This window comes from Aspergillus fumigatus, chromosome 4 (genome assembly GCF_000002655.1).
Source record: "Aspergillus fumigatus Af293 chromosome 4, whole genome shotgun sequence".
Classification (NCBI taxonomy): domain Eukaryota; kingdom Fungi; phylum Ascomycota; class Eurotiomycetes; order Eurotiales; family Aspergillaceae; genus Aspergillus; species Aspergillus fumigatus.
The window spans coordinates 3,283,836-3,307,085 of record NC_007197.1 but is presented as its reverse complement, the minus strand read 5'-3'; the positions used below and the strand labels follow the sequence as shown (position 1 = coordinate 3,307,085).

Sequence of the window (23,250 nt, the reverse complement as noted above, 5' to 3'; positions counted from 1 at the left end):
GATGGCTTTCTACAGCTATTATTACAATGAATGACATAAACATATATGGTCTTCGAGGGCCTTACAGATGTTCATTAATACGATTATCTCTACAGCTCCATCGCTGGTATCATGCAAAAATCCAAGGATAGGAGGCAGCTCAGTTTGCATCCATGGAAAAGTCCTGCACTTACACATAGTAAAGTCACTTCATATCATTCATCATGGAAGGCCAATAGTCAATATATGACCTATAGACTGCCGCTCATAGATTAGGTCCTGATCATCATTATATGAAACAATGCGAGCCCAAGAAACATGATCAACGCAAACAGCGTCTAAAAATCTTTGTTCTCAGTCGTCTGAAGAGTTTCATTAGCTTCTGCCTCTGCAGCCGCTCCTGTTGCTGTTGCAGCAGGAGCCGATTCCCCTGCCTCTTTCACATCGTCAAGCTGGATATCCCCGTCGCTGTCTGCATTTGCCCGAGACGCCGGTTTCTGGTTCTCGGTTTGTTCGTCAGCCGTAGACCTAGGTTGGTCGGTCGGTGCCGACGACTGATCCGCAGGCGCATTTGCGTCTTGCGCCAAAGTCATCTCGACTCCCTTGCCGTCCTGTAGGCCCATATCCTCTACTCCTACGATCGGCGGGCCCCGAGCGTGAGGGATCTCCTCGGACGAATCGACTGGCGGGGGGCTAGCACCAACCATTGTCTCGTTCTGTGCTGTCATTTCGGAGGATTGGGTCTGTGCTATCGGATCCTGAGCCTGCTGTTGGACCTGCTCTGGTTGTGATGTTTGCGTGGCCAATGATAATGAATCACCTGGGACGAGACCTACGAAGAACGAGTGTTAACAGCAATGTATGGAGACAAGGAACTGAAAGCGTTACCTTCACTGAGAGTAGCTCCACCGTCGTTGTCAGGGGAAGATGCCCCGGTCAACCAAGGGATGGGAGTAAGCAAGGCCCCACCCAGGGACTCATCACTTCCTGGGGCATGATCTGGAAACATGAAACCATGCCCTCCTCCGTTCAAGACGCCGTTGACCTGACCGGCGCTGGGTTCTGTTTGAAGTGGGAATATATCAGCGGTACTTGTAACGGAGACGACGCGGTCGACGGCGCGCAGGTATGCAGGGAGAGTTCGATAGTGTGCATTAGGTCGGAGAACTAGTTCTGCCAGTCTCTGTATGGTGTGCGGGGGCTTTGATGCAAAAAATGTCTTTAATGTCGACTTGATGGAATCCAGGAGTAACACAAGCGGTGGAGGGAGGGTATCGGCCGGGGAATCAACTACCGACTGTGGTTTAGAGTCTGGCACACGCTCGTCTGATGGAGACGGCGTGGCAGCTGATGCGGGTATTGTCGAGTGTGAAGGGTTCTCTGTCTCTGTTGGAGGAGTATTTTCTTGGTTGCTACTCGGTGGTACTGAGTTGGGTTCTTGCGAGAAGGAAGATGGCTGTTGCTGCGCGGCTGGTGATTGGGTTTCGACGTGAAATTTGGGCATAGGAAACGCGTTGTATACATTCTACTTATCTGTCAGGCATCATGAGGAGTGGATAGAAGGATGAGTAGAGCCTGCGCACATGTTCCAGTCGTTCGAGGAGAGGCTCGACCATACCGGGCCATTTGTCGCTGGACGAGGTATTAGCACTCGATCACGATATAGATAGACTGACAGATCGTTGCCCGTACTAATCCATTGAGCCGGTATTGGCGACCGTCTCTAAGATTTCTTCATCTATAATTGCAGAATGTCAGCGCAAGATAGCTCTAGCAGCTCATGGTGGCATTCCCAAGCGGTGTTGCCAGGGATAAAAAGACTTCCAACACAAAGCGCGCCCATAGACAGGTGATCATCTTACCCAGTGGCATTTTGACCCCACGCTTCCTTCTCGTCACTTCGTTGTTGAGATAGTCCCCAGACGCAAGTTGCTTGGTCTAGGTTAATTCATGAATGCAGGACGCGTGGGGAGTGGCTCTCCCGGCAATCGACGCTTGCAATTGGCTGCAGTAATCGCTTATCGGAGAATCACGTGATGATTATCGGCCAATTTTTCGATGGAGTCACGAATGTCCCCACGGCGGGCAGACGGAGGGGCCATGTTTCACTCTCCCCAGACGTTGCAAGCACTGTGGTCTGGTGACTGACCTTTGGAGCAGACCAATTCCAATCTCTTATCCTTCATTGCCAGTCTTGTTAAAATGTGGAACTCTCCAAAGGTGGGGGTCCTCGGTGGAGGTCAGTTGGGACGAATGCTTGTTGAGTCGGCGAACCGACTTAATATCCAGGTCAATGTTCTGGACGCCGGTAACGCCCCTGCGAAACAAATTAGCGCCCACGACGGCCATGTGACTGGCTCATTCAAGGATCGTGAAGCTGTGCGGACGTTGGCGAGGACCTGCGACGTTGTGACGGCCGAGATCGAGCATGTTGATACATACGCTCTTGAGGAGATCTCCGCGGAGGTCAAGGTTGAGCCCAGCTGGCAAGCGATCCGAACAATCCAGAACAAGTTCAATCAGAAGGAACACCTTCGGAAATATGGCATACCAATGGCGGAGCACCGGGAGCTGCTTGAGAACACGCCGGCTGAACTCGCCCAGATCGGCGAACAGCTTGGGTATCCCTTGATGCTCAAGTCGAAGACGATGGCCTACGACGGACGGGGTTAGTGAAGAATATAGAACCAGAAGAGGCTATGTGAAATGTTCTTGTGGCTGACAATTGGCGCCAGGAAACTTCCGTGTCAATTCCAAGGACGATATCCCCGAAGCGCTTGAAGCGCTCAAGGACCGGCCATTGTACGCTGAGAAATGGGCCTACTTCAAGATGGTTGGTCTTTTATTCAAGTCATAAGTGACTTCGACCTAATACCGACGCTCATAGGAATTGGCCGTAATGGTTGTGAAAACCAAGGACGCGGTCCTCTCATACCCCACAGTCGAGACAGTACAAGAAGATTCGATATGCAAGCTCGTCTACGCACCTGCCCGCAATGTCTCCGACGCCATCAACCAGAAAGCCCAGGAGCTAGCCCGCAAGGCTGTCGCAGCCTTTGACGGCAAGGGTGCTTTCGGTGTGGAGATGTTCCTTCTCGAGGACGACAGCATCATGCTGTGCGAAATTGCCAGCCGCATCCACAACTCGGGCCACTACACAATTGAAGGTTGTACCCTGTCCCAATTTGACGCCCACCTACGTGCCATTCTCGACCTCCCCATTCCCCCTCAGAGCCTCGAAATCCGCCAACCGTCCATCATGCTCAACATCATTGGCGGCGCCGCCCCAGACACCCACCTGAAAGCCGCCGAGGCCGCTCTCTCCATCCCCAACGCCAGCATTCACCTCTACAGCAAGGGCGCCGCCAAGCCCGGCCGCAAGATGGGCCACGTCACCGTTGCCGCGTCCACGATGCACGAAGCCGAGAAATACATCCAGCCCCTGATCGACGTTGTTGACGAGATCCGCTCGAAGCGCAGCGACATCAAGACACAGCCCGTCAAGTCCGGCCCGTCGAAGCCCGCCCCCACCGTTGCTGTGATGATGGGCTCCGATAGCGACCTCAAGACACTCGTTCCGGGCCTGAAACTCCTCCGTGACTACTTCGGCATCGAGCCCGCCGTCGACATCACCTCCGCCCATCGCACCCCAACGTTCATGGCCGAGTACTCAGCCAGCGCAGCCGCGCGCGGCATTAAGGTCATTATCGCCGCTGCGGGCGGCGCCGCCCATCTCCCTGGGATGGCTGCCGCACACACCGTCCTGCCCGTCATCGGCGTACCGGTCAAGGGCAGCTCGCTAGACGGCGTGGACAGCCTGTACAGCATCGTCCAGATGCCTAGAGGTATGTTATCTTCTTTTCTTTTATCATATTTTCCATTCTGTGGACAGCCCACTAATCCGTCATCCGTACAGGTGTTCCCGTCGCGACGGTAGGAATCAACAACAGCATCAACGCTGCCCTCCTGGCAGCTCGTATCCTTGGCACATTCGACCCGGCTATCCAGCGTAAGGTGGAGGCGTATGCCGAGCAGGCTAGACACGAGAACATGGAGTTGAAGGGGACCAAGATGCAGGAACTCGGATGGGAAAAGTACTTTGAACAGATGTAACAGAATTTAATAGTTAGATTGGATTATCGACGAGAATGGCTGAATGACTCTACCAACTTACGCAATATCAAGGAATGACAGAAGAACGAGACAAGAATTATAGATTACGTACTCGAAACTAGTCATACAGATCATAGCGTGAGAGCCACAAGACATCATACGCAGATACTGCAAGCACAAAACTCAGAAAGCGAAAACATGATATCTCAAAGCCAGTACATGCGTCATCAGGAACAAAGGAAAATATTGAACAGAACGGGTAGACATTTGTCCTCATAGCTATTTTTACCTTTAAGCGGTTTGTGGGTTGAAGGCTTCGGGGGTGCCTCGGACGGTAAGCCCCTCGGCGGTGACCTTTGTAGCAGCCCCATTTTGATGGCCGTTCGTGTGGCCATTGGTGGCGCCGTTAGTGAAGGCATTGTCCATTTCATCGGCGAATCCACGCGAGGGATACCCAGTCTTTGGATACCCGTCAGCACCGACCTGACCACCCTGGGTCGCTCGACCATCGGTTCCCTCCATTGGTCGGCCATCAGGCTTCTCTCTAAGTCGGCCCTCGGCAGTCCGGTGAGGCTTGCGTTGGATAGAAGCGAGCTTGGGGATGTCCTTGGACTCGGAGGCACTGCCGATAGAGAAGACTGGGGATTCCCAGCGCTCTCCCTTTTGCGCGAGTTCAGTGTATTCAGTAGCCTTGTTGGAGACTGCTCCAGGGAACTTGATGTTTGGGAACATCGAGTCGTGAAGAGTTGTGACGGTCTGGATCTTGGTATCGCGCTGGGCAACTGCTTGAGCCTTTTGCTTCTTCTCGGTCAGCTTCGCTCGTGCAGCGTCCACGTAGCGCGAGTAGATATTGGGAGCATTTGCAGGATCCTGCTTGGTAGCTTCCTTTGCACGCTGAACCTCTTGATTGACTTCAAAGGCAAACGCATCGCCCTTGACGAAAGCGTCATGGATCTGCTTTTCGAGCACCTTCTCCAGGGTAGGTCGAACAATGTTAAAGAGCATAGGCTTGAAGATGGCAAAGAGAATCTTGTGCTTGGACTTCCTCAACTTGATGTCGAGATCGTGAATCTTCACCGTCACCTTGTCCAGTTTGACAAAGTGCTGACGGTCCTCCTTATGAGCTGTGGAGGCTGCGATCTTGAACCCAAAGCCCTCGTTACCGAGGAAGATGTCCATGACCCCCTTGTCTGTGATTGAAGGGAATCCCTGCTTCTTCTTGATATAGTAGCTGACATCTAACGAGGAGTTAGTAAAGCATAACCTCACAATATCGTCATGTTTCGATATTGAACCTACCTCTGAGATCGGCTTGAATACCGGATACCGAGATCATGATCTGAGCAAGGAATCAGTTTGCGCAACGGACATAGCTGGACAAGGCGTGACGAACCTTGTTGTCTCTCTTGTTACTGATATTCTTGCGACCCCAGCGGATATAGTTATCACTACCAAATTCCACGACATTCGGCATGAGATTGTCACTCTCAATGACGAGATTCTCCACAACCTGTGAACATTCAACGTTAGTTACCGAAAATCCTCAAGACAGTATCTTGAAGCAGACTCACCACGTCGGCCATCGGATCGGACACCTCGATGCGAGGCACAGGGACATAGCGAACGTTCTCAAAGACCGAAGGCAAAATAACGTCTCTGATATCTTTGAGCAGGTGCTTCTTGAAATCGACATTGCCACTAGCGTCTCGACCCAGGTCATTGAAGAGCTTCTCCAAAGCTGAGCGGAATGCTCGATTCTGAGGGTCTTGATTAAACTGATCGCCTATGAATCTAATCTCATCAAGGATCCGATCGGTATGGTCCTTATAGCGATCGCGCAAAAGGTAACGACCGTGATCGTACAATCGGTCCCATTCACGGTTGCAGTCCTCCTGCATGATGTAGCCTTGTTCCTGCAAGGCTTTCCTGCTCGAGTCAGGATGATCCGTATAGTCTACCTTGGCGGTCAGACTTACCTGATGAAGGTGTCCATGTTCTTGAACCAGCCTCTGAGTTCCGGGTCCCTGTCTGCATCGCGGTAGATTTTGTCAAGGGAGTCAAAGAAATCGTCCAAGGACGTGCTGTTTGCGAATCGTTCAATAAGAGTCTGGCAGTAATATAAGCTTCACCGTCAGCGCTATTCTTCTGGGCACCCACCTTCAGGTTGGCCTCCATCGATCTGATTCTCTCGTTGCCACGGAGTTCCTTTGTGGTTCCAGCACCTTGTTTGGAGATGTCTCTGGTGTGACGACCGTACTTCTCAGCGAGAGAAAGGAGAGTGCCGACAGCTTGCTGGTCTATTATAGGCCGCAAAAAGTTAGCGGCTATCCAGAGCTTCTGACCTACAAATTGAACTTACAGTCAGGATGACCCTGGATCTCAATAACCATCTTCTTCAATCGCCAAATAACTTGCTCGCGTCTCTCCTTCGGCATTTTTTGCTCCATGTAGCTACGAGTCCGCTCCTTAAGCTCCTGGGCCCGGCTCTTCGCTTCCTGGGAGGCATCCTCTGGGACCTTCTCTTTGGCCTTCTGGGCTGCCGAACCGACACCAGCCTGGACATCAACATCCTTCGCAGTAGCAGGGTCCTGGCCACCGGTTGCAGATTGTGTTGCAGTGTTTGCTACATCACCAGCTTCTTCCTATGAGAGAAGTGAGCATGTGAGCATATAAGCTGTCAGGAGAAGATCTTACCTTGCTTTTTTGAAAGCGAGACTTGAGCTGTTCCTTGGGGATATTGGGCTTCTCGTGCCAGACATTCTCCTCAGCAGGTTGGTCCACTTGAGACAGCTGCTCCTGTGAAGGTCGAAGCCTGTCGGCAGCTTGCTGCGAGACATCACCAGCCATGTCACGAACGATGATCATAGCATCGTTCACTGTGAAGCGTCAGTACGGAACTTGACTCGGCACTCAGTTCCAACGGAATACACTTACAGAGCTTTCTGAACTCTCCGTTTGTGATCAGGAGAGTACCCAGGGTTTTTAAACCTTCGACGGCCCTGTCGGCGTCCTGTTGGGCTGATTCTTTGCTCACTGGAACATCTGGCTGTACAGGTGCTTCCCCAGTGCCAATCTTTTGAGCTTCCCATATAAAGTCTTGCAATAACTGACCCTCATTCTTGCTAAGAATGAGTTTCTTAGCTTCGTCAATGACCACCCGGAGATCCTTAACCAGGGCCTGGCCCTCGCTGGACAGTTCTTTAGGGGGAGAAGACAGAGCTTTGGAGGTAATGGCACTGTTTAAGGCGACATCACATTGCTTGTTCTATAGACACACTATCAGTATTAGGCATGACGCACGCGCCTTGACAACGCATTTGCGATAATGATCCGTGGACTCACCGAGGGAAGCTTGCCGTTTTTGAAAGCTGCATGGTCCGTTAGCTTGAAACAATTGCTGAAGTATAAGTGCTCCTATTTCATCTTACCTTGATATATCCCGAACAACTGCAACTTCTGGTTGATGTCCTGGAGCAAAATCACTGTCAGAGCCCTTCGTCGGAAGTATAGGGTTGTATTGATATGCGTACCTTTTCCTTTTGCTTAGTGTCCATAGGACGATTGACAGTTCTAGACGGCATGTTGTGGTCTGTTGGCACCGCTAATGGATGACTTGCGACCGACAATGACAATCAGACAATTCGAGATAGATTATTGACCGCCACAAGAGACCTCGATGGTCACTTGAGAAAGGGATAGATAAGCTCCGCTAAGCTTTTATTCTTCGGGAAAGAGGGAAGACGAGTAGTATCCAGACAGACAGAATGAAGTGCACGAGAAACGAAACGGATAACGAAGATCGCGTCACAGGGGTATCACCGGAATGGAGGACGCGAAAGGGGAGAGGAATGTGTGTTCAGTTGAGGTATGAATGATCAGTGGGAAGGTAGACAGAACAGCTATGGATCAAAGGCGACGAGGCCAAAAGTGCCTAGAAATCGATGGATTGTGGTGACCTTATTTAAATAGTTTGTAGAAAACTAATCTCAGATCAAGGGAGACAAAAAAGAGGAGAGAAAGTTGCTCGTGGGTGACATTGATTATGACCGTTACTGATAGCGGGCTGCAACCCTTCCGTGGATGCTTGACGTCACCGTGTCGTGGGTTGTCTGTATGCACTGGGGGAGAGCTACGAAGTGTAGGGAGGGAGTACCTGAGGTGCCCGGGCGGAGGTACCTTACTTTTGCATTTTGGTCGGGTTCCTGAGCAAGATACGTAAGAGAAGCCTCTCTGTAAGCATTATTGTTCTTTTCTTGAAAGTTGGTTCAGCATGTGCATATGAGTTCCGGCGAATATGAGCTCATACATGGTCTTGGCTGAAGACAATCAGTTCGATCAATGGGCAGGGGCGACTAATCCAAGGACGCAAACCCTCATCTGTACTAGGTTATGAGGTTATGATCAAGGAACCATCTGTTATTACCGGCTCAATAAAGTTCACAGCATGACGACAAGCTTGGGTTCTACTTCGCTAGCCATCGAGTCTTGACAATTCATCTTATATTCCCATAAGAAAGTTGTCCATTGTAGAGCCAAAGTCAGCTATCCAATGCTAATTTCCCATCTGCATCGGTCCCCAGTTTACAGCCCACAAGACAGGAAGAAAAGTGAAGCAAGCCTCTGCGCTCTTGTTGGAGGGACTTGGCGTTGGGCGTACCCACTTTGCGGCTTGACCCAGTAACCTTGAGTCCAGAAGGCTTGGCACTGAACATCGTCTTCGTGGCTGATTAGCACAAAGCGCAAAATTATCGACCTAGTGTAGAGTTTTGAGGTTTACAAGGAGACACAATATGAAATCATAGCTCCATTGAATGTGCTACGTGGTGTGTTCGCCATCCCGAGCAGGTTTCGACGCGCTGGGAATCCTTCCGCGATGGCTTGGTCAAGGTCCGGACAAAGTTGTACTAGAGCTTTGTGTGGATCATCAGTCTGACGTCAAGAGTCAATCTGCCCACAGTCCACACTGTGCAAACGCTGCGTACTACTCCATAATACCTCTGGTACCTCTTATTCAGCCCAATGTTATGGCCAATTGCAGGTATCCCTTCCGTCGAGTTTCCAAATGTATAAAGTGGGATCAGAAAAGCAGGTGTAAGTACTCTGTACAATGTAGAAAACGTGATTTCCCATGCACACCAAAATATAAATGATAGCGGTCAATCTTTCCACTCCTGTCCCCTATCAGGCAATGCGCAAAAATGGTGAAACGGACGAACCATCGTCTCGATGCCATGCAGTTCGATGCCGAAGTATCTACAGGCTCCAAACTAGGCGCATATCTGCAGCCTAGAGTGCATGAATACAGATTAACTCGCACTCAGCTGCTAACATGTCTGTCCTCGGCATCCTTCTCTGAAGGACGACAAGGACTTCAATGGGTAGAATCATTTGTTTAGTGGACTAATATTCAGCTCTATGATTCGTTCAGAGACCATAATGGCCATGATGATAGCCAGGATATCCACCATCCGCAGATGGGTGCAAGGGTGGTCCGGTCACATAAGGCCCTGCACCTGGAATGTAAATCGCGGGTGAGTGCATGAGCCCTTTTCGAGCAGACGCTGAAATTGTCTGGAATGTGTCAAGAAGCGTTGCGATTCCCCATTTTCTAAGGCAGTATTGGAGGAGATCCTGGGTATAATCCAGGCATACGCTCGCTCGTGCGTGACAGTTCACGCGGTCCTTATTGTCGATCCCGGGTGGTTCTGGTGTCTCACAAGGGACGTTGGGAAGCGGTGGCACCGAGCGGTTCAGGACGAGATCTGAATGTCGGTCCAAGAGGTCGAGAATCCAGCTACTGACCTGGTATGCTCGTTGAATGTCAAGATATGTCATCAGTGGCACCAAGCTCGGTGCTTCCAAAATCTGGTGGAGTTTGCGGATGTAATCCATGCAACGCTCAAATAATAGAACTTTCGAATAGTCAGATGTCCCAACATATCGATGCATGGGCGCCAAAATGATGACAGTCGTGTAAAGGTTCTCCAGTGCATAAATAATGTTGAAAGGCCCTGAAGTGTTCCGAGGAGCATTCTCCAGCCATTCCTGGGCTTTGTAGCACAGGGTCCATGGCGAGGTCGCTTTTGGGAGGGTTGCCTCATTTTCGTATTCATACTTATTATGATATGCAATGGACAGTATTTGCCGAATTTGGATTATATGCCAAGCAGGTTGCGCACTGTGCAAAAAGATCTCGCTTGCATCTGCAAGAGCAAAGCCAGGTGCTGTGGTAACTGAGGGTAAAGCAACATTGACAGACGCATCGGAGAAGGAAATTGTTCTCTCCAAAGCGGTGCTTACACCCCTTTTCTCAACCAAATCAGTAAAATTGAGCTCGTATCAGAATGAAGTGGAGACACAAACCTATCCAAGCAGTAGACGCAATGATAAACAATCCGACGAATATCTAAACGATCAGGAGTAGACAGCTCTTCCAAAGGAGGGTCTTGATGCAAGCCAAGGTCGACCATTGCTCGGACGGCCGTTCCTACAAGATACCAACTACGAAAGTGGTTAGGGTCGAAAAAGGAATACTGGGCAAGCAACAGTATCCCCTGAATGCCAACCACGGATCCTGGGCGAAGAACTTCTTCGGCGTATTTCAGCGCCCCGGAAATCAAAGATAATGCCCTTTGATGATCTCTGTCGCCAGGCTGATACGACGTCGAAGCAGACGAGATGGCTAAGACAAGACGTAAAATCCAATGATCAAATGGCTTGGCGAAACGACCACCGGACTGATATACAGCATCTACAGACGTCCAAAAACTTGTCTCGACGAAGAAAGGCAGCTGTGTGTATAGGTTGTCGAAATAATGGCGCAAGAGAGGTGTTATTTCATGGCGTGAGGGTAATGACTGCGATGATAATTTTGGCAGCGGCTCGGCAATTGCCAATGATAGTAGAAGATTTGCGAAAGACGTGCTCGAAGTAATACCGTGGAAATCTCGTGAGGTGGCATTGACCGACCTAGAACAGCTGGTCAGCAACGAAACAACGACGGCAGATCGAACATGAACGGACAAAAAGCCAAAATCCCCAACTAAGTCGTCAATGTCGGAAACCTCTTTGCGATGTGATTGAGCGACACAATCCGAAGATGAAGCCGAAGTGATAGAGCTTTCCCGGACAGTCCCTCTTTCATCCGTTGATGAAGATTCCTTGCGATACCGCAGGCTTGCAATCTGTTTTTCAAGTCGCTCACAGTACCCCTCCAAGGATGCTACATAACTTCTCTCTTTTCCTCTGGCAAACTCGTCACTGGCGCCAGAGCAGGTGCTCGCCTTCCCTACTCGTTCACACGCGGAGCAGGCAGGAAGTTTCCCATCGCATTTAATTTTCGCGGTTCGGCATCTTGAGCAAGCGGCAACCGGCCGACTAACTTTGAGAAGCGGTTTGTCTAAAATTGAGCTTGCCGACATTCTAGCATAGTATTACCTGGGCAGCATGTCAGAGGATTGGGAAGAAGATTGCAACAGAGTATGACACGTCTGAAACCACCAGGTGCATACCGAATGGGAACAGAAAGTGGCTGAGATTCATGTGAAATGTGTGCAACATGTAAGATTAAGAAACGATGGTTCTGAAATGTGGTCTGTCGAAGCAATCAGAAATCTTGCAAGCGAGGAGCGCGATCGAAAGAAGATCAAAATAAAGGCTGATTCATCTACTATAATAATGACTTTGGGAAAAAGGAATTCAAAAGAGATGACAGAAGTACCACGGATCGATCATTATTTGCTGTGACAGACTGTTCTCAGCAAAACATTCGGTCCCAGTGGATCTCGTTTGCTTTTCGTGACGATGTACTTGACGAAGAACCTTTGTAATAATAGCAAGAGATTCAGAAGAGTAGATTATCGATGCCAATGTCAAGAAAAGCCGACTACCATATCCTGTAAAATATTAGTTATATTTACCGACAATTCACGAGGTTATCAATGGGGGAAGTAAAGTAGCGGATATGCTCCGCGTTGCAAGTCACTAATTGGGGTATTCTGAGGAGATAAGAAAGGGATAGGTTTAGGCAATAGCAAAGCGGTAAATGAACCTGGTTACCTCGACCAAAGGGGTACCCAATTGAAAAGTTCATGCCACCAACTGGGTCAGCCTGCAGTGGTGTACATCCAACAAAGCACCATGACCGTTATGCCGCGGGTAAAGGAGGTAGTGTGAGCAGTTGATACGCCGTTGTAGATATGATAGATGGTGGAAGTGGAAGAAATCCATATTCTGCTGATCTTCTTTCTAGGCTGATTTGGCTCTTCCTCTTCCGCTGGGTTTCGTTTTTTCCCCACCTCTTTAAGGACACCCCACCTTCCGTGCTCCGTACCCTCTCCACCATGCTCAGCAGCTTATCTCTTCAGTAATGGAGAGCTCTGCCGCTTTGGGGACAATCGAATACAAGAGTAATTGTCCTAATTCTCCTTCCGCGAATACTACAGGCGCCTCGAGGAAGATGATACAGCAGGATTCGGGGGCTTCGTACTGAGCTTTAGATGCATGCCACAGACCAACGCATATGCATATCCTTCCCCAGGCATCCCTTTTAGACAACGAGTCCTGTTCCCAGTTAAGAAGCTTCAACATAGACGGCTGGTACCATCCTGGTTCTCTTGACTACGGTATTTTCGGATGTCCGGAAACAAGAGATCAATGCCAACAGCTGCAATTGCACCCCTTGTCTATAGTGCATATGCATATCCAACACGCCTCTGCTATACACACCTTACGCCTGTCAACTTACACAGGTTTCAACCTTGGTCTTGGTTGGTTGTCGTTTGCGATCCAATTCCGATAATTATCTGCAGAAAATTTACTTGGCCCTGCAGACTCGGGTTTCTGATGCTTGAGGGCCTCAATAAGAGTTTTCGAATCCCTCGTTGACGTCAAAGAGATATGAGTTAGGCACTAGTTTGGCCAGCTAAAACACCTCGGTCAGAACGTGAATATAGCGGGCCACAGACTTATCGGTCCCCCTAGCGCCATCCTTCCCTATATTTCCAAAATGGATCAGGATCCAATAAGTATGTCTGCCCTGAAAGTCTGTTTCCACATCTAGCGAAGTTTATCAGTATTTTTGATGCCTTCAATTCAGTAGTACCCGACCAGTCACTTGTTGTAGTGAAGGCTGGAACATGGTAGCTTGCTCAAGAAAGAATGCGAGCAAATCCATCCCCATCACAGCGGCATCAAGGAACATAGTTGAAAAGTTGTTTGCTCCCGCTCAAGGCTTTGAGAACCTCCGCAATTTGCTTAGTCACGGAACCGGAGCGCAATGACAGAATAATCTGTTCTTATGTTAAGTAGTTGGTTAACCAAGTTAAGCAATTGAAGACAAGTAGAATCCTCATATCAACCATCATGTGATCTCCCGAGAGACGGGAGCAGGACAGGCAAAAAAGTATAAGCTAATCACTGAAAGAGCATTACAGTGTGGATCGCAGTATATATGACTTCACCAGGATCAGATTTCTGCCCGATTCAGCAAGCCCCAAGTTGTAAAAACTTGAGCAACGCTTGCCGTTGTTTAGTAACAATGCCTTTCGTGATAAACCGTCAGAGACAAGCAATCAGAGAAGTGTATAGTCGCAGTCGCAGTCGATGTTTCAATCAGAAGACTTGCTGCATCAACAGCAACATGCTTGGCATATAGCATAGTCTCCTCAGAGCAACCCCTTTGCTGTGTAGAGCACGCCATTTGTGCAGTGGCTGGAGCTAAGTAATACCTTCCAGCAGCCCTTCGCCCACAGTTTTGAATGATCCAAACTTCCTTATCGGCGACCACGGTTGCTGGGTAAGGATCAGAACCTCGTCGTCTCTAGGTATTGAATGACCTCCCCGCAACCTACAGCTATGGGGAATTAAATACGGTATATTTGGTTGATTCAGAAGCCCTTAGCAAAAGCAGAAATGATTCTGGTAATGTGCTATTGGATATCGAAATAATGATGCAACAAGTGCACGTAGATACACCTTGGAGTGTAGTGATCTTGAGCGTCGGGGTGGGTGGAATAAAAGAAATGGTTAATGTTACCTCCCGCAGGTGCGTAGCTCCCTGCTGAGTCCCTAGTCGTTGGCTCATCACTTGACTTAGCGCCTCTGTGGGATCTGGACCGAGGAGGTACCACTACGCCCCTCTTCCTTGCATCGGAGGATCAAAATATATACTGTGTCCGCTGAGCGTACCAAATAATAGAATTAATCCTTTGCGAGCGTTTGAGACCAGTTACGAGTGCTCCGATTTAACGCTACAGACTGATGGTTTCCTCCGGGTGCTGCCGCCTACGCCTCCTTGCAGATGAACCCTGAATATGTCGACCGTGCTCTGTCGTCAACATTATCCTGCTGGTGCTCGAAACATCAATTGTTACTGTGGGTCTAACTTAAACTCTAGAACCCCTCACAAGGGCAGCTTCATGTGAAGGCATGGAAGCTGTATTGCGTAGCGCTTTGTGACTCGGAATCCCTTTGAACGTGCGCAACGGCTCGTGGGCTGTTTACCCGACGCATGATCATGGCCACACATTCGAGTCCGCTGGAATCACATCCACGATTTAAAAATCCGTGGAAGGAGCCATCCATCAAATCTTCACAGCAGACAGGAGACGCCCCCGACGGACGGATTGCGCATACATTGACAGCGTGTACCAGGTGCCGACAGGTACGTTCCTTTTCGAGAATTCATCAATCATCATCTTTCATCTACCCCGCCTGTCGAATTTCTCGTTCCTAAGCTAAGGGTTACGAAGCGAAAATCTAGGTGCGATCCAGGTATTCCGAGATGTTCCCCATGCGAACGCAGTAACGCCAAGTGCGTATACTACGATTCCGCCCGCAAGTGCACCATACCGAGAACATACATTATCTCCCTGCGCGAAAAAGCTCGCATGTTAGAGAAAGAATTGGCCGATCTGGAGAAAGATATTCAGCATGCTGCAGATGCCGAGCTCATGGTCCGAGGGGCAGGACGCATTCGATTCAAAGAGAATGACGAGTCGAGGTACCTTGGGCCGTCCAGCGGTATCGCAATTACTCGTTTGGTCATGGAGATGGCCAAGCAGAACACAGACTCAAAAAGCATCAAAGATGTTGTTCCTGAGTTCACAGCCCAGGAGATCAAAGCAGCATTTGCGCTAGAAAGCTCTAAACCGACATCGAAAGTCTACCCCATGATCAGCTCAATTCCTCAACCTAATCTACCCCCGCGTAATCTAACTTATCGATTGATTGATGTATTTGTAGTCAAGGGTGAGTTCTGCCTCTCTAAACCGACGATTCCTGGTGCATCTCGTTTGACCATATCTGCAGCGCAAGCCATGCTACCGACACTGCACGAGCCTTCTTTTCGCCAGGAGGTTGAACAGGTCTTCAATGGCTCTGATGACCCTTGCCTCAATTTCCAACTCCGTATGGTCATTGCCATCAGCATGCAAAAAATGAGCACCGAGTATGCAGGGCTGGCTGACAGTTACTACTTGGCGGCACTACCATACTTAGAGGCCTCCCTTAGACGAATGGATCTCAGGGCTTTGCAATGCCTCGTCCTCATAGCCCAATATTCTCTACTGACACCCACAAGAACGGCTGCGTACTGGGTTGTGGGGATGGCGGTCAAACTCTGTCAAGACCTCGGTCTGACTGAAGAAGCTACAGTTACCAAGTCGCCGGATGGGCGGCCATTGAACCCGTTGGAGGTTGACATGCGAAGACGGTTATTCTGGATTGTCACCTCGATGGAACTTGGCCTCGCGCATAGCCTTGGTCGGCCAAGTTGCTATTCGATCCCCCATGATTACATCAACGTCAAATTCTTCGAACTTGTGGACGATCGATACATCACAGCCGATGGAGTTCTTCCCGGAGGCACACCAATCTTAGCCAAGTGCATAGCCATCCATTTTTTCAAAATGAGATTGCTACAGTTAGAGATACGGCGAACTCTGTATTTGAACAAGCGTGACACCCCTGCGAATGATCAAGACCCGTGGTTTTCGCAAATGCTAGCTAAACTCGACCACTGGGTGGCTTCTTGTCCTAAACACGATGGCGGTAGCGGATTAAGCGAAAAATGGTAAGAAATCAAATCCCGTGTTGTTGACTTTGTTGATAACCGACCTTTCCTCGATAGGTTTCAAGGCAGACGGAATACGATGATCGTCTTCATGTTTCGACCATCCCCTCAAGTCCCAGAACCCTCCGTTGATGCTGCACGAAAATGCTATGAAGCGTCGGTGTTCAATGTTGCAATGCAACGAGAGCAAATCGCAACTGGGTCGGTTGATCTGACCTGGATTTTCACACAATCACTCTTCATGGCGCTCAATACCATTCTCTGGTCCCTATCGTACCCCGATATCCGAAGGGAGCATCCCATAGAGGAGGTCAGGGCTCATCTCAACGTCGCTTTGGAAGCGATGATGCTTGCTGCAGAGAGGTGGCCTGGGGTTGAGTCCGCTTTGCTGCTGTACAAAAATCTTGTGACTGCATGCCTCAAGGCTTATAATACTGAGGAATCGTTTGTCGTTCATTCGCCGTCCAACCATGCAACACCGTCATCCACACAGGACGTGGTGACTCCGCCTTCCATTTCCAGTCCTTCTAGTACAACAACTTCATTGAGAGCTGGGAATCATTCTGTTCATGATACTGTTTCAGTCGGTACCGTCTCAAGAGGACACTCCGCGGACCCGACTTTCCCATACTCACAAGCATCTCCAGCGGCAGCCGTGAGAGCCGAGTCACAAAAGCCTTCATCCTACTCACATTGGGAGACCGAACTCCCTCCGTTGCAAACGTCAGACTCGAATTCTACGCAGGCCTCATACACACCTCAGGGGTATACCGAATCATCCACCGTATTCTCTGACGTCACTTTCAATCCTACAACACCATTCAATCCTTTTCCTTCAGTAGTTCCGGGGTTGCCGGGTTGGGATCCTAATTACACTGTTGCCTCAACAACAGCGAGCCATTTAACCTACGTTGATGCTGCTGTTGACCCAATGCGCTGGATGGACACGATCGATGATCAATATTCTCAGTATTTCAATGGGGCTTTTCCCATTCCACCCTGGCGAGGACGAACGCTCAGTCAGCAAGAGCAGATTGAGCTTATGGCATCCTTGGAGGAAAATATCCCCGACGTCTCTGCACAACTTGTGAGAGAGTCGGCCACATTCTATCAGTCGTGAACTTTGCGATGCTTCCGGTCAAAGATCACGGAGCTCGAATTTATTCGCGATATACATGCCTTCATTGTCTGTGAATCCAGCTATACCCATCCTGCTCTGTTCGATAGTCTGGATAGATTCGGAATAATGTGCTCGGTCTGGTGTTTGTGCAACTTCTTACTTCAGATCAATGTCTTTAGTATCCTATATTTACCTACAAATGTTTGAAGGGAGAGGATGTTATACTATATTTGAAACGGTTGGCCAGGGAGTTGACGGTGATGGACTCTGCTGAGTGATAGTGAATTGTTTCAAATTCAATTCATCATCAACGTGGGCAATCCAGCGCTAGATACAATCTACCCATTTGGACAGATTCCACTTGCAGCAAGATACCACGTCCAAAGGTCAATTTATGAGGCTTGCGGACGCCTGTTTATGAGGGCAGACAATAATGATGAAAGTGCAGGGCCGCCACACGATGTTTTGAGATGCATTATTCCATGACGCAAATACTTACAATCTCTGAGGCTTCATCACCTCATTTGGCGTTCAGAACTCCGTAGTCTAAGACTCGAGGTCCAGTAGATTGAACAATCCACCTGCAAGCATTGACTGAGAATCAAGCGTAAAGATCCAGATGTAATCTATAAATAAGCGCTCACTTGCCATTCGTGTGTCTAGGGGATACCGCAGCAAAAGGGCACCGATATTCTTGACAAAGGACGTTATTATTCCGATTTATGGAGTCTTTCAGTCAACAATCTTTGGCAACGTATATAGATTTAATATAAATCCTCTTTGGGAACAAAGAGGCGCTATTCTCAAAACACCAGATCAAAACTTGACAGGTTCATCATGTTCTGTCGTTTTCCGGAAGCGAAAGCGTCTCTACTCTCTGTACAGTGCACTACCCGAATAGGAAAGTAATTAATCCCGGCGCCGAGTGCAAGCGCGAAAAGACACCCGATCACGTGCGCGCCTGGCCTCTTTGCCGTCATCCAACATCTCCAGTCGTTTCTCCTCCATTATTGAGTATCAAAGGGCATCACTATTCACCACCAACACCAAACATCGTCTTCCACTTCTTCCTTTAACGTCAACAAAATATTGAACCCTCGACCTTTCAGTTAGAGATCGTGTGATTTGATTGGAATGCGCGGCATTTAGACGGTCGTGGAACGTCCTACTTGAGCGAACCTCGACCGGCGTGATCACATTCCGCTCCCCCCTCTCAAAGCCTTGATCTGCCCTGGCTTGCTACCCCCGTATCAAAAATTTTCACGGTCGGTCGCAGGGATCAGGCTGCTTGGGCTTCTTGCCTTCTCTTGTCCTGGATTCCTCATCTAGGATCCCCATGTCTGATTGCGCCTCATCGGCGTCATTCCGAGCAGGGCCTCCTTCACCATCATCTCCCGCTTCCGGGTCATTGAAAGAGAACCATCCACCATATATATCCTCTGAACACTTTCCACAGACTCCGACATCTCCTCCGTTGATGTCGGTAAGCGCTTCTAACTATGCCACCAATATCGCATCCTCCCAACCTCCCAGCCAGGCGACGTCACAACCTGCGAACCTTTCATCCCCTCCGTCCTCAGCTCCAATGTCTACACAGACCTCACAGCAGCCGACGCTAGGGCCCACGAATTCTTTTCCTACACCGGCCAGCAGTGTGAGCGGCCACTTCATGGGACCAACTTCCGTCGAAGATTCAGAGCACGTGGGAACATCATTGGGGCATGTGCAAGCAGACTCAGACGCAGCTACTGCCACAGATCTGCATACATCATCTACACAACAGTCGGAGCACAGACGGACCGATCACGATCGGGAGTTGGAAGGGCCAACTCCTGGGATAGATGTACGCGATTTTGCGGGCATGGACGTTTTACATACACGCGACGATACAGATGCCATGGATGTTGACAAAGACGTCAACGCTTCTGCTAAATCCGATGGACTAAGCCTAGAGTCCCTGCAGCAGGATTTCTCTTCCGCATTCCATCTTTGCAAAAGCTGTAAGGATACCCCTGATGACTTCTCTTCGCGGCACATGCCGTTTTACAATGCACTATGTTCCATATCTTATTGAACTGAGATTTGTTAACATTGTGCTCTATGCAATCTACAGCCCTTAGTGCGACCGGCCCAGACCCAGCGCTAGATCTCATCTCGCTTTATGGCCTAGGTCCGGTTGCGAAATCGGTTGCAAGGATGGATCCTGTTACTGGGGAGAAGATCAACAGGCTCAGGAAGTCTTATGAGGGCAAGCTGAAGGGTTTGGGACTCGCAGGAAGAAACAAACCCGTGAAGCACGACCCCTCTGCTCCTGGTGGGCTCCGACATCTAACCATGTGGCCCGAGGAGGAGTGGCAGAACCAGAAAGTTCATGGGAAGGAAATCAAGGTCGCCGATGTTGATTCGGCATCGCATAACCTTCAAATGAAGGCGATGCAGATGGAGCCGGGCACAGTTCCAAACAACGAATACTGGGAGGACGTCTTGGGTCACGAGAAGCCATCGAAACATGCGGGCCATGGGGACGGAAAGAAAGCAGCTACGCTTCCTAATACCGCCCGATCGCCTAGTCAAGCGAATGAAACACCACTTCCTACGGAGCCGGAACGCGCTCGCCCTAGTCGCGGGCGCAAGAGGCATTATGACGACAACAGCTTCGTCGGGTATGGCGAAGGCTTTGCCGATGACGATGATGACGCCGCATTCTATTCCAACAGTGAAGGAATGGGAAAGAAGAAACGAAAGAAGGTAAGATCACATGCCATTTGGGATGGGTCGTGGACACGACTGATCGTACTTGTTTTCCTAAAGGAGCATGTTTCAAAGGTTCCCACACCGCTGCCCGATAGAGGCGGTAGCTACGGCGTCGGTATGTTTGGAATTGGAGCGAGGTAGCCGAACGACCTTAAAGATCTACGGCATGAAAAGCAAATTTCTGTTCAATGTTCCTCTCCGTGAATAAGGCTTCGAGATGTTCTAGACCAGGGGGCGAGGCATTAACTATCCGTGGCATATACATGAACATGCATGCGACGAGAGATATCGCTGAGGTCGGATATCAGGCCGATGACCTTGTCCTGGTCCCACTTATTACTTCTCCGTACATTTTGTTTCTTTTTGCATTACGGTGCTGGATATACCCGGCTTTCACAATGGGACGGCGTTCGGTGGGGAGTAATAATCAGCTGCGGAAACGGATGCTCTTGTCGCTTTTTTAATGTTGTCATTTCATTACCTTTCCTTTTGCGTTTCACCTCTTCTGCTGGATCTTCGACGGGTCACTTGTCGTCGTTGCATTGCCCTTTTCCGTCACCCCCGGTGGATGACTGTTTGGTCAAGGCTCATCAATCATGCTGGTGATATGGCGGTACGCTTCTCTTTTGTCTCTTGAAGGACCCGGGGGAGGTTGTGTATTCTTTTTCGTCTTGTCCTGTCTACGGACAATAACTAGGGAGATCTCGCTGGCACAAGGATGCCGCCAATGTGATACATTATCTAGATGAATGCATATGAATGGTTTTGCCTAAAGTCTCTGCTGCTGCTTGGCTATAATCATGGTCATCTAGATTCTCACCCTCAGGCTCTCACACTGAGCCTTTCACCCCTCGGCGGGGCAAAGATCGATCAATTGCTATCAAGCGGGGCGGAGAGGGAGGACCAATCCTACGGCTCCGATTATCTCCAACACATTACAATGTACGTACTTGGGGATTCTCCTCCTACCTCAATCTTTGTCAACCACATACCATTACAGACAAAAGACCATCCTCGTGTGCAACAGTCGCAGGCCTCCAACCATGGCAACCACCGACCCAAGCGACAAACTCACCAAAGCCCTTGCGCTCATCGACGAAGCCCACGCGCAAGATCCCCGCCGCATCAGCGTCGCCAACAGCGGCAACGGCAATGACACAATCCCCTACGAGCTGCACTACACCAACAAAATGACCGCCTACCTCCACAAACGCACCGCCAACCCCTCGGAGCTCCTCCAACTCGCCATCCGCGCCCAGCACCTCAAACGCTGGGAGGTGCCGCGCGACTCGTGCCCCGCCACAAAGGCAGGCTACTATGCGTGGCGGACGTACCTCGCGAAACGACAGGCCGAGCTGGCGGAGCGGATGTGTTTGGAGGCGGGGTATTCGGAGGCCGAGGCGGGGAGAGTGGCGGCATTGGTGCGCAAGGAGGATCTGCGGAAGGATGAGGAGACGCAAGTGCTGGAGGATGTGGCTTGTCTTGTGTTTCTGGATGATCAGTTTGAGGAGTTTGAGAGGGGCCATGATGAGGAGAAGATCTTGGGGATTCTGAGGAAGACGTGGGGGAAGATGTCGGAGCGGGGACATGAGTTGGCGCTAGGGATTGAGATGTCGGAGAGGGCCAGGGGGTTGGTTCAGAGAGCTTTGAGTGGCTGATAGGGTTGCATATGATATAAATAATGTCCAGATACCCAGGCCTAGGTATGTTTGTGATTGGTGTTTTGAAGAGAGTTGTATAGAGTCAAGTATCGTACATGTCATCATAAATTGAGTGTCATTCCCAGTCCCCATTCCCAAAACGCCACGCTCGGTCTATATGTCCCTGGACTTTTGATGCAAACAGAATCACAGGCTGTGGTATCATGAAATCAAGCAGAACCATGGTCGATCAAGCGCACAAGCGCAATAGCAGCCCCAGCCGCTACGCCTCCGACAAAGCACATCTGCACACCACCCTTGATACCCGCGATGATGTTGTCCCTGCCGCTCCAACCCCGAACGACGGAGGTTTTGATATACCCAAACGCAAAAAGCGTGACTGCCATAACGCCAATACTCCAGTATAGCGCCACGATGACCTGGTCGACCATGAAGTAAGGTATGAGCGGGATGAACCCTCCCACGAAATACCCCAGGGCGAGTGTGATGGCTGAGATCCAAGCCTGGTTACAATCAGGCTGGGTCTCCTTGTGATGGAACGAGATGAGGAAGTCAAGGAGACGATCGTGCGATGCATGCAGTGAGGCGTTGATCTGCGAGATGGCGGCTTCTGGTAAATCATAAGCGGAGAATGTATCACGAACGATGGTGCTGGTCTCGGCGGGTGAGGTCTCAATGAGTTCTTTTGTTTCGCGAACAGTCGTTTGATATGATTCTCTATAGGCTGTTAGTCCTTACCCTTCGTATAACAAGGAAGTGAGCGGGAAAACGTACGCCTCACTCTTGGCTCCGACGTATCCACCCAAACCCATGGAGATGGCTCCAGCTGCCAGCTCGGCGAGTCCACCTAGCACGACGACTTTGGTGTTTCCCAGCGCAGAGAGACCAGCGCTCAACGCAAAGGGGACAGTGAGGCCATCGGACAGACCCAGGATGGCATCCGAGATGATTCGAGGGTTGATACGTGATCGGGGGGTAGAGGAACCCGATGAAACGGAGTCGGAGTCGGCTCGAGGCGTGTGAAAAGTACGATATGATCGTTGAGCTTCGATATCTTGATCCATATCGCTGTCTAGGGTGTCGGAATCGCTTGCTGATAAAAGAGGCTTGCCTGGGGCCTGGTTAGCGTCGTATATACTTGGGTACATAGCCGCGTTCAAACGAACCATATGTATCTGGTCGGGGTTGTTTTCCTTTGGTCGGAAAAAGCTTCTGTTTAAGAAATAAAAGCGCCATTTCAGGGGATAAATTATGAGCTCGACCGGGATATGGGGTCGAGGGTCTGAAGCCCCAGAAGGACCGAAATAGGAAGAAGAGAAATATACAGTAGGTAGGTAGTGCAGGCAATTAGTGGCACTGACGTCAGAATCAGAAGGCGATTCTAGGCCTTTGCAGGACACGAACGCGAGTTGGCTTCGAGACACAGTGAAAATCACAAGTCAACAGCAAGAGAACTAATATGTGTAATGCCCTTTGAGTAGCGATGCTTACACCGTTCATTTATCGTCCAGTCTCCAATTATCCTCTAGACACTTATAAGGATTTCACAT

General features: G+C 49.8%; 8 protein-coding genes across 8 annotated transcripts; 4 read left to right on the top strand and 4 right to left on the bottom strand.

The window, feature by feature from the left end:
- Positions 1–317: 317 nt before the first annotated feature.
- On the bottom strand, positions 318–1,918 carry AFUA_4G12610 (uncharacterized protein; the record flags this gene model as incomplete). The annotated part of the gene is made up of 5 exons (XM_746477.2): positions 1,842–1,918; positions 1,672–1,717; positions 1,563–1,611; positions 868–1,504; positions 318–811 (listed from the first exon to the last, which is right to left on the bottom strand). Exons 1-5 carry the CDS (start codon positions 1,849–1,851, stop codon positions 318–320), a joined length of 1,236 nt encoding a protein of 411 aa, XP_751570.2. The 5' UTR covers positions 1,852–1,918.
- A 263-nt stretch (positions 1,919–2,181) lies between these two features.
- On the top strand, positions 2,182–4,092 carry AFUA_4G12600 (phosphoribosylaminoimidazole carboxylase ADE2; the record flags this gene model as incomplete). Its single annotated transcript, XM_746478.1, has 4 exons — positions 2,182–2,647; positions 2,715–2,812; positions 2,867–3,824; positions 3,896–4,092. 4 exons carry the CDS (start codon positions 2,182–2,184, stop codon positions 4,090–4,092), a joined length of 1,719 nt encoding a protein of 572 aa, XP_751571.1.
- A 291-nt stretch (positions 4,093–4,383) lies between these two features.
- On the bottom strand, positions 4,384–7,673 carry AFUA_4G12590 (uncharacterized protein; the record flags this gene model as incomplete). Its single annotated transcript, XM_746479.1, has 12 exons — positions 4,384–5,330; positions 5,392–5,431; positions 5,486–5,602; positions 5,664–6,018; positions 6,069–6,199; positions 6,250–6,389; positions 6,452–6,734; positions 6,787–6,968; positions 7,027–7,357; positions 7,393–7,489; positions 7,521–7,585; positions 7,623–7,673. 12 exons carry the CDS (start codon positions 7,671–7,673, stop codon positions 4,384–4,386), a joined length of 2,739 nt encoding a protein of 912 aa, XP_751572.1.
- A 1,055-nt stretch (positions 7,674–8,728) lies between these two features.
- Positions 8,729–14,101, bottom strand: AFUA_4G12570 (Zn(II)2Cys6 transcription factor). Its single transcript, XM_077804659.1, has 4 exons — positions 11,604–14,101; positions 11,116–11,529; positions 10,456–11,061; positions 8,729–10,396 (listed from the first exon to the last, which is right to left on the bottom strand). The coding sequence occupies exons 2-4, from the start codon at positions 11,511–11,513 to the stop codon at positions 9,517–9,519; spliced, it is 1,884 nt and encodes a 627-aa protein (XP_077660800.1). The 5' UTR covers positions 11,514–11,529; positions 11,604–14,101; the 3' UTR covers positions 8,729–9,516.
- A 98-nt stretch (positions 14,102–14,199) lies between these two features.
- On the top strand, positions 14,200–17,960 carry AFUA_4G12560 (uncharacterized protein). The gene is made up of 4 exons (XM_077804658.1): positions 14,200–14,755; positions 14,844–15,342; positions 15,403–16,165; positions 16,223–17,960. Exons 1-4 carry the CDS (start codon positions 14,603–14,605, stop codon positions 17,283–17,285), a joined length of 2,478 nt encoding a protein of 825 aa, XP_077660799.1. The 5' UTR covers positions 14,200–14,602; the 3' UTR covers positions 17,286–17,960.
- A 340-nt stretch (positions 17,961–18,300) lies between these two features.
- AFUA_4G12550 (uncharacterized protein) lies at positions 18,301–20,931 on the top strand. Its single transcript, XM_746483.3, has 3 exons — positions 18,301–19,285; positions 19,399–20,033; positions 20,097–20,931. The coding sequence occupies exons 1-3, from the start codon at positions 18,622–18,624 to the stop codon at positions 20,178–20,180; spliced, it is 1,383 nt and encodes a 460-aa protein (XP_751576.2). The 5' UTR covers positions 18,301–18,621; the 3' UTR covers positions 20,181–20,931.
- A 151-nt stretch (positions 20,932–21,082) lies between these two features.
- On the top strand, positions 21,083–21,697 carry AFUA_4G12540 (DUF4202 domain-containing protein; the record flags this gene model as incomplete). The annotated part of the gene is made up of 1 exon (XM_746484.2): positions 21,083–21,697. The coding sequence occupies one exon, from the start codon at positions 21,083–21,085 to the stop codon at positions 21,695–21,697; it is 615 nt and encodes a 204-aa protein (XP_751577.2).
- A 212-nt stretch (positions 21,698–21,909) lies between these two features.
- Positions 21,910–23,245, bottom strand: cccA (VIT1/CCC1 transporter family protein; the record flags this gene model as incomplete). The annotated part of the gene is made up of 3 exons (XM_746485.2): positions 22,867–23,245; positions 22,475–22,811; positions 21,910–22,417 (listed from the first exon to the last, which is right to left on the bottom strand). The coding sequence occupies exons 1-3, from the start codon at positions 22,934–22,936 to the stop codon at positions 21,910–21,912; spliced, it is 915 nt and encodes a 304-aa protein (XP_751578.1). The 5' UTR covers positions 22,937–23,245.
- Between the last annotated feature and the right edge of the window lie 5 nt (positions 23,246–23,250).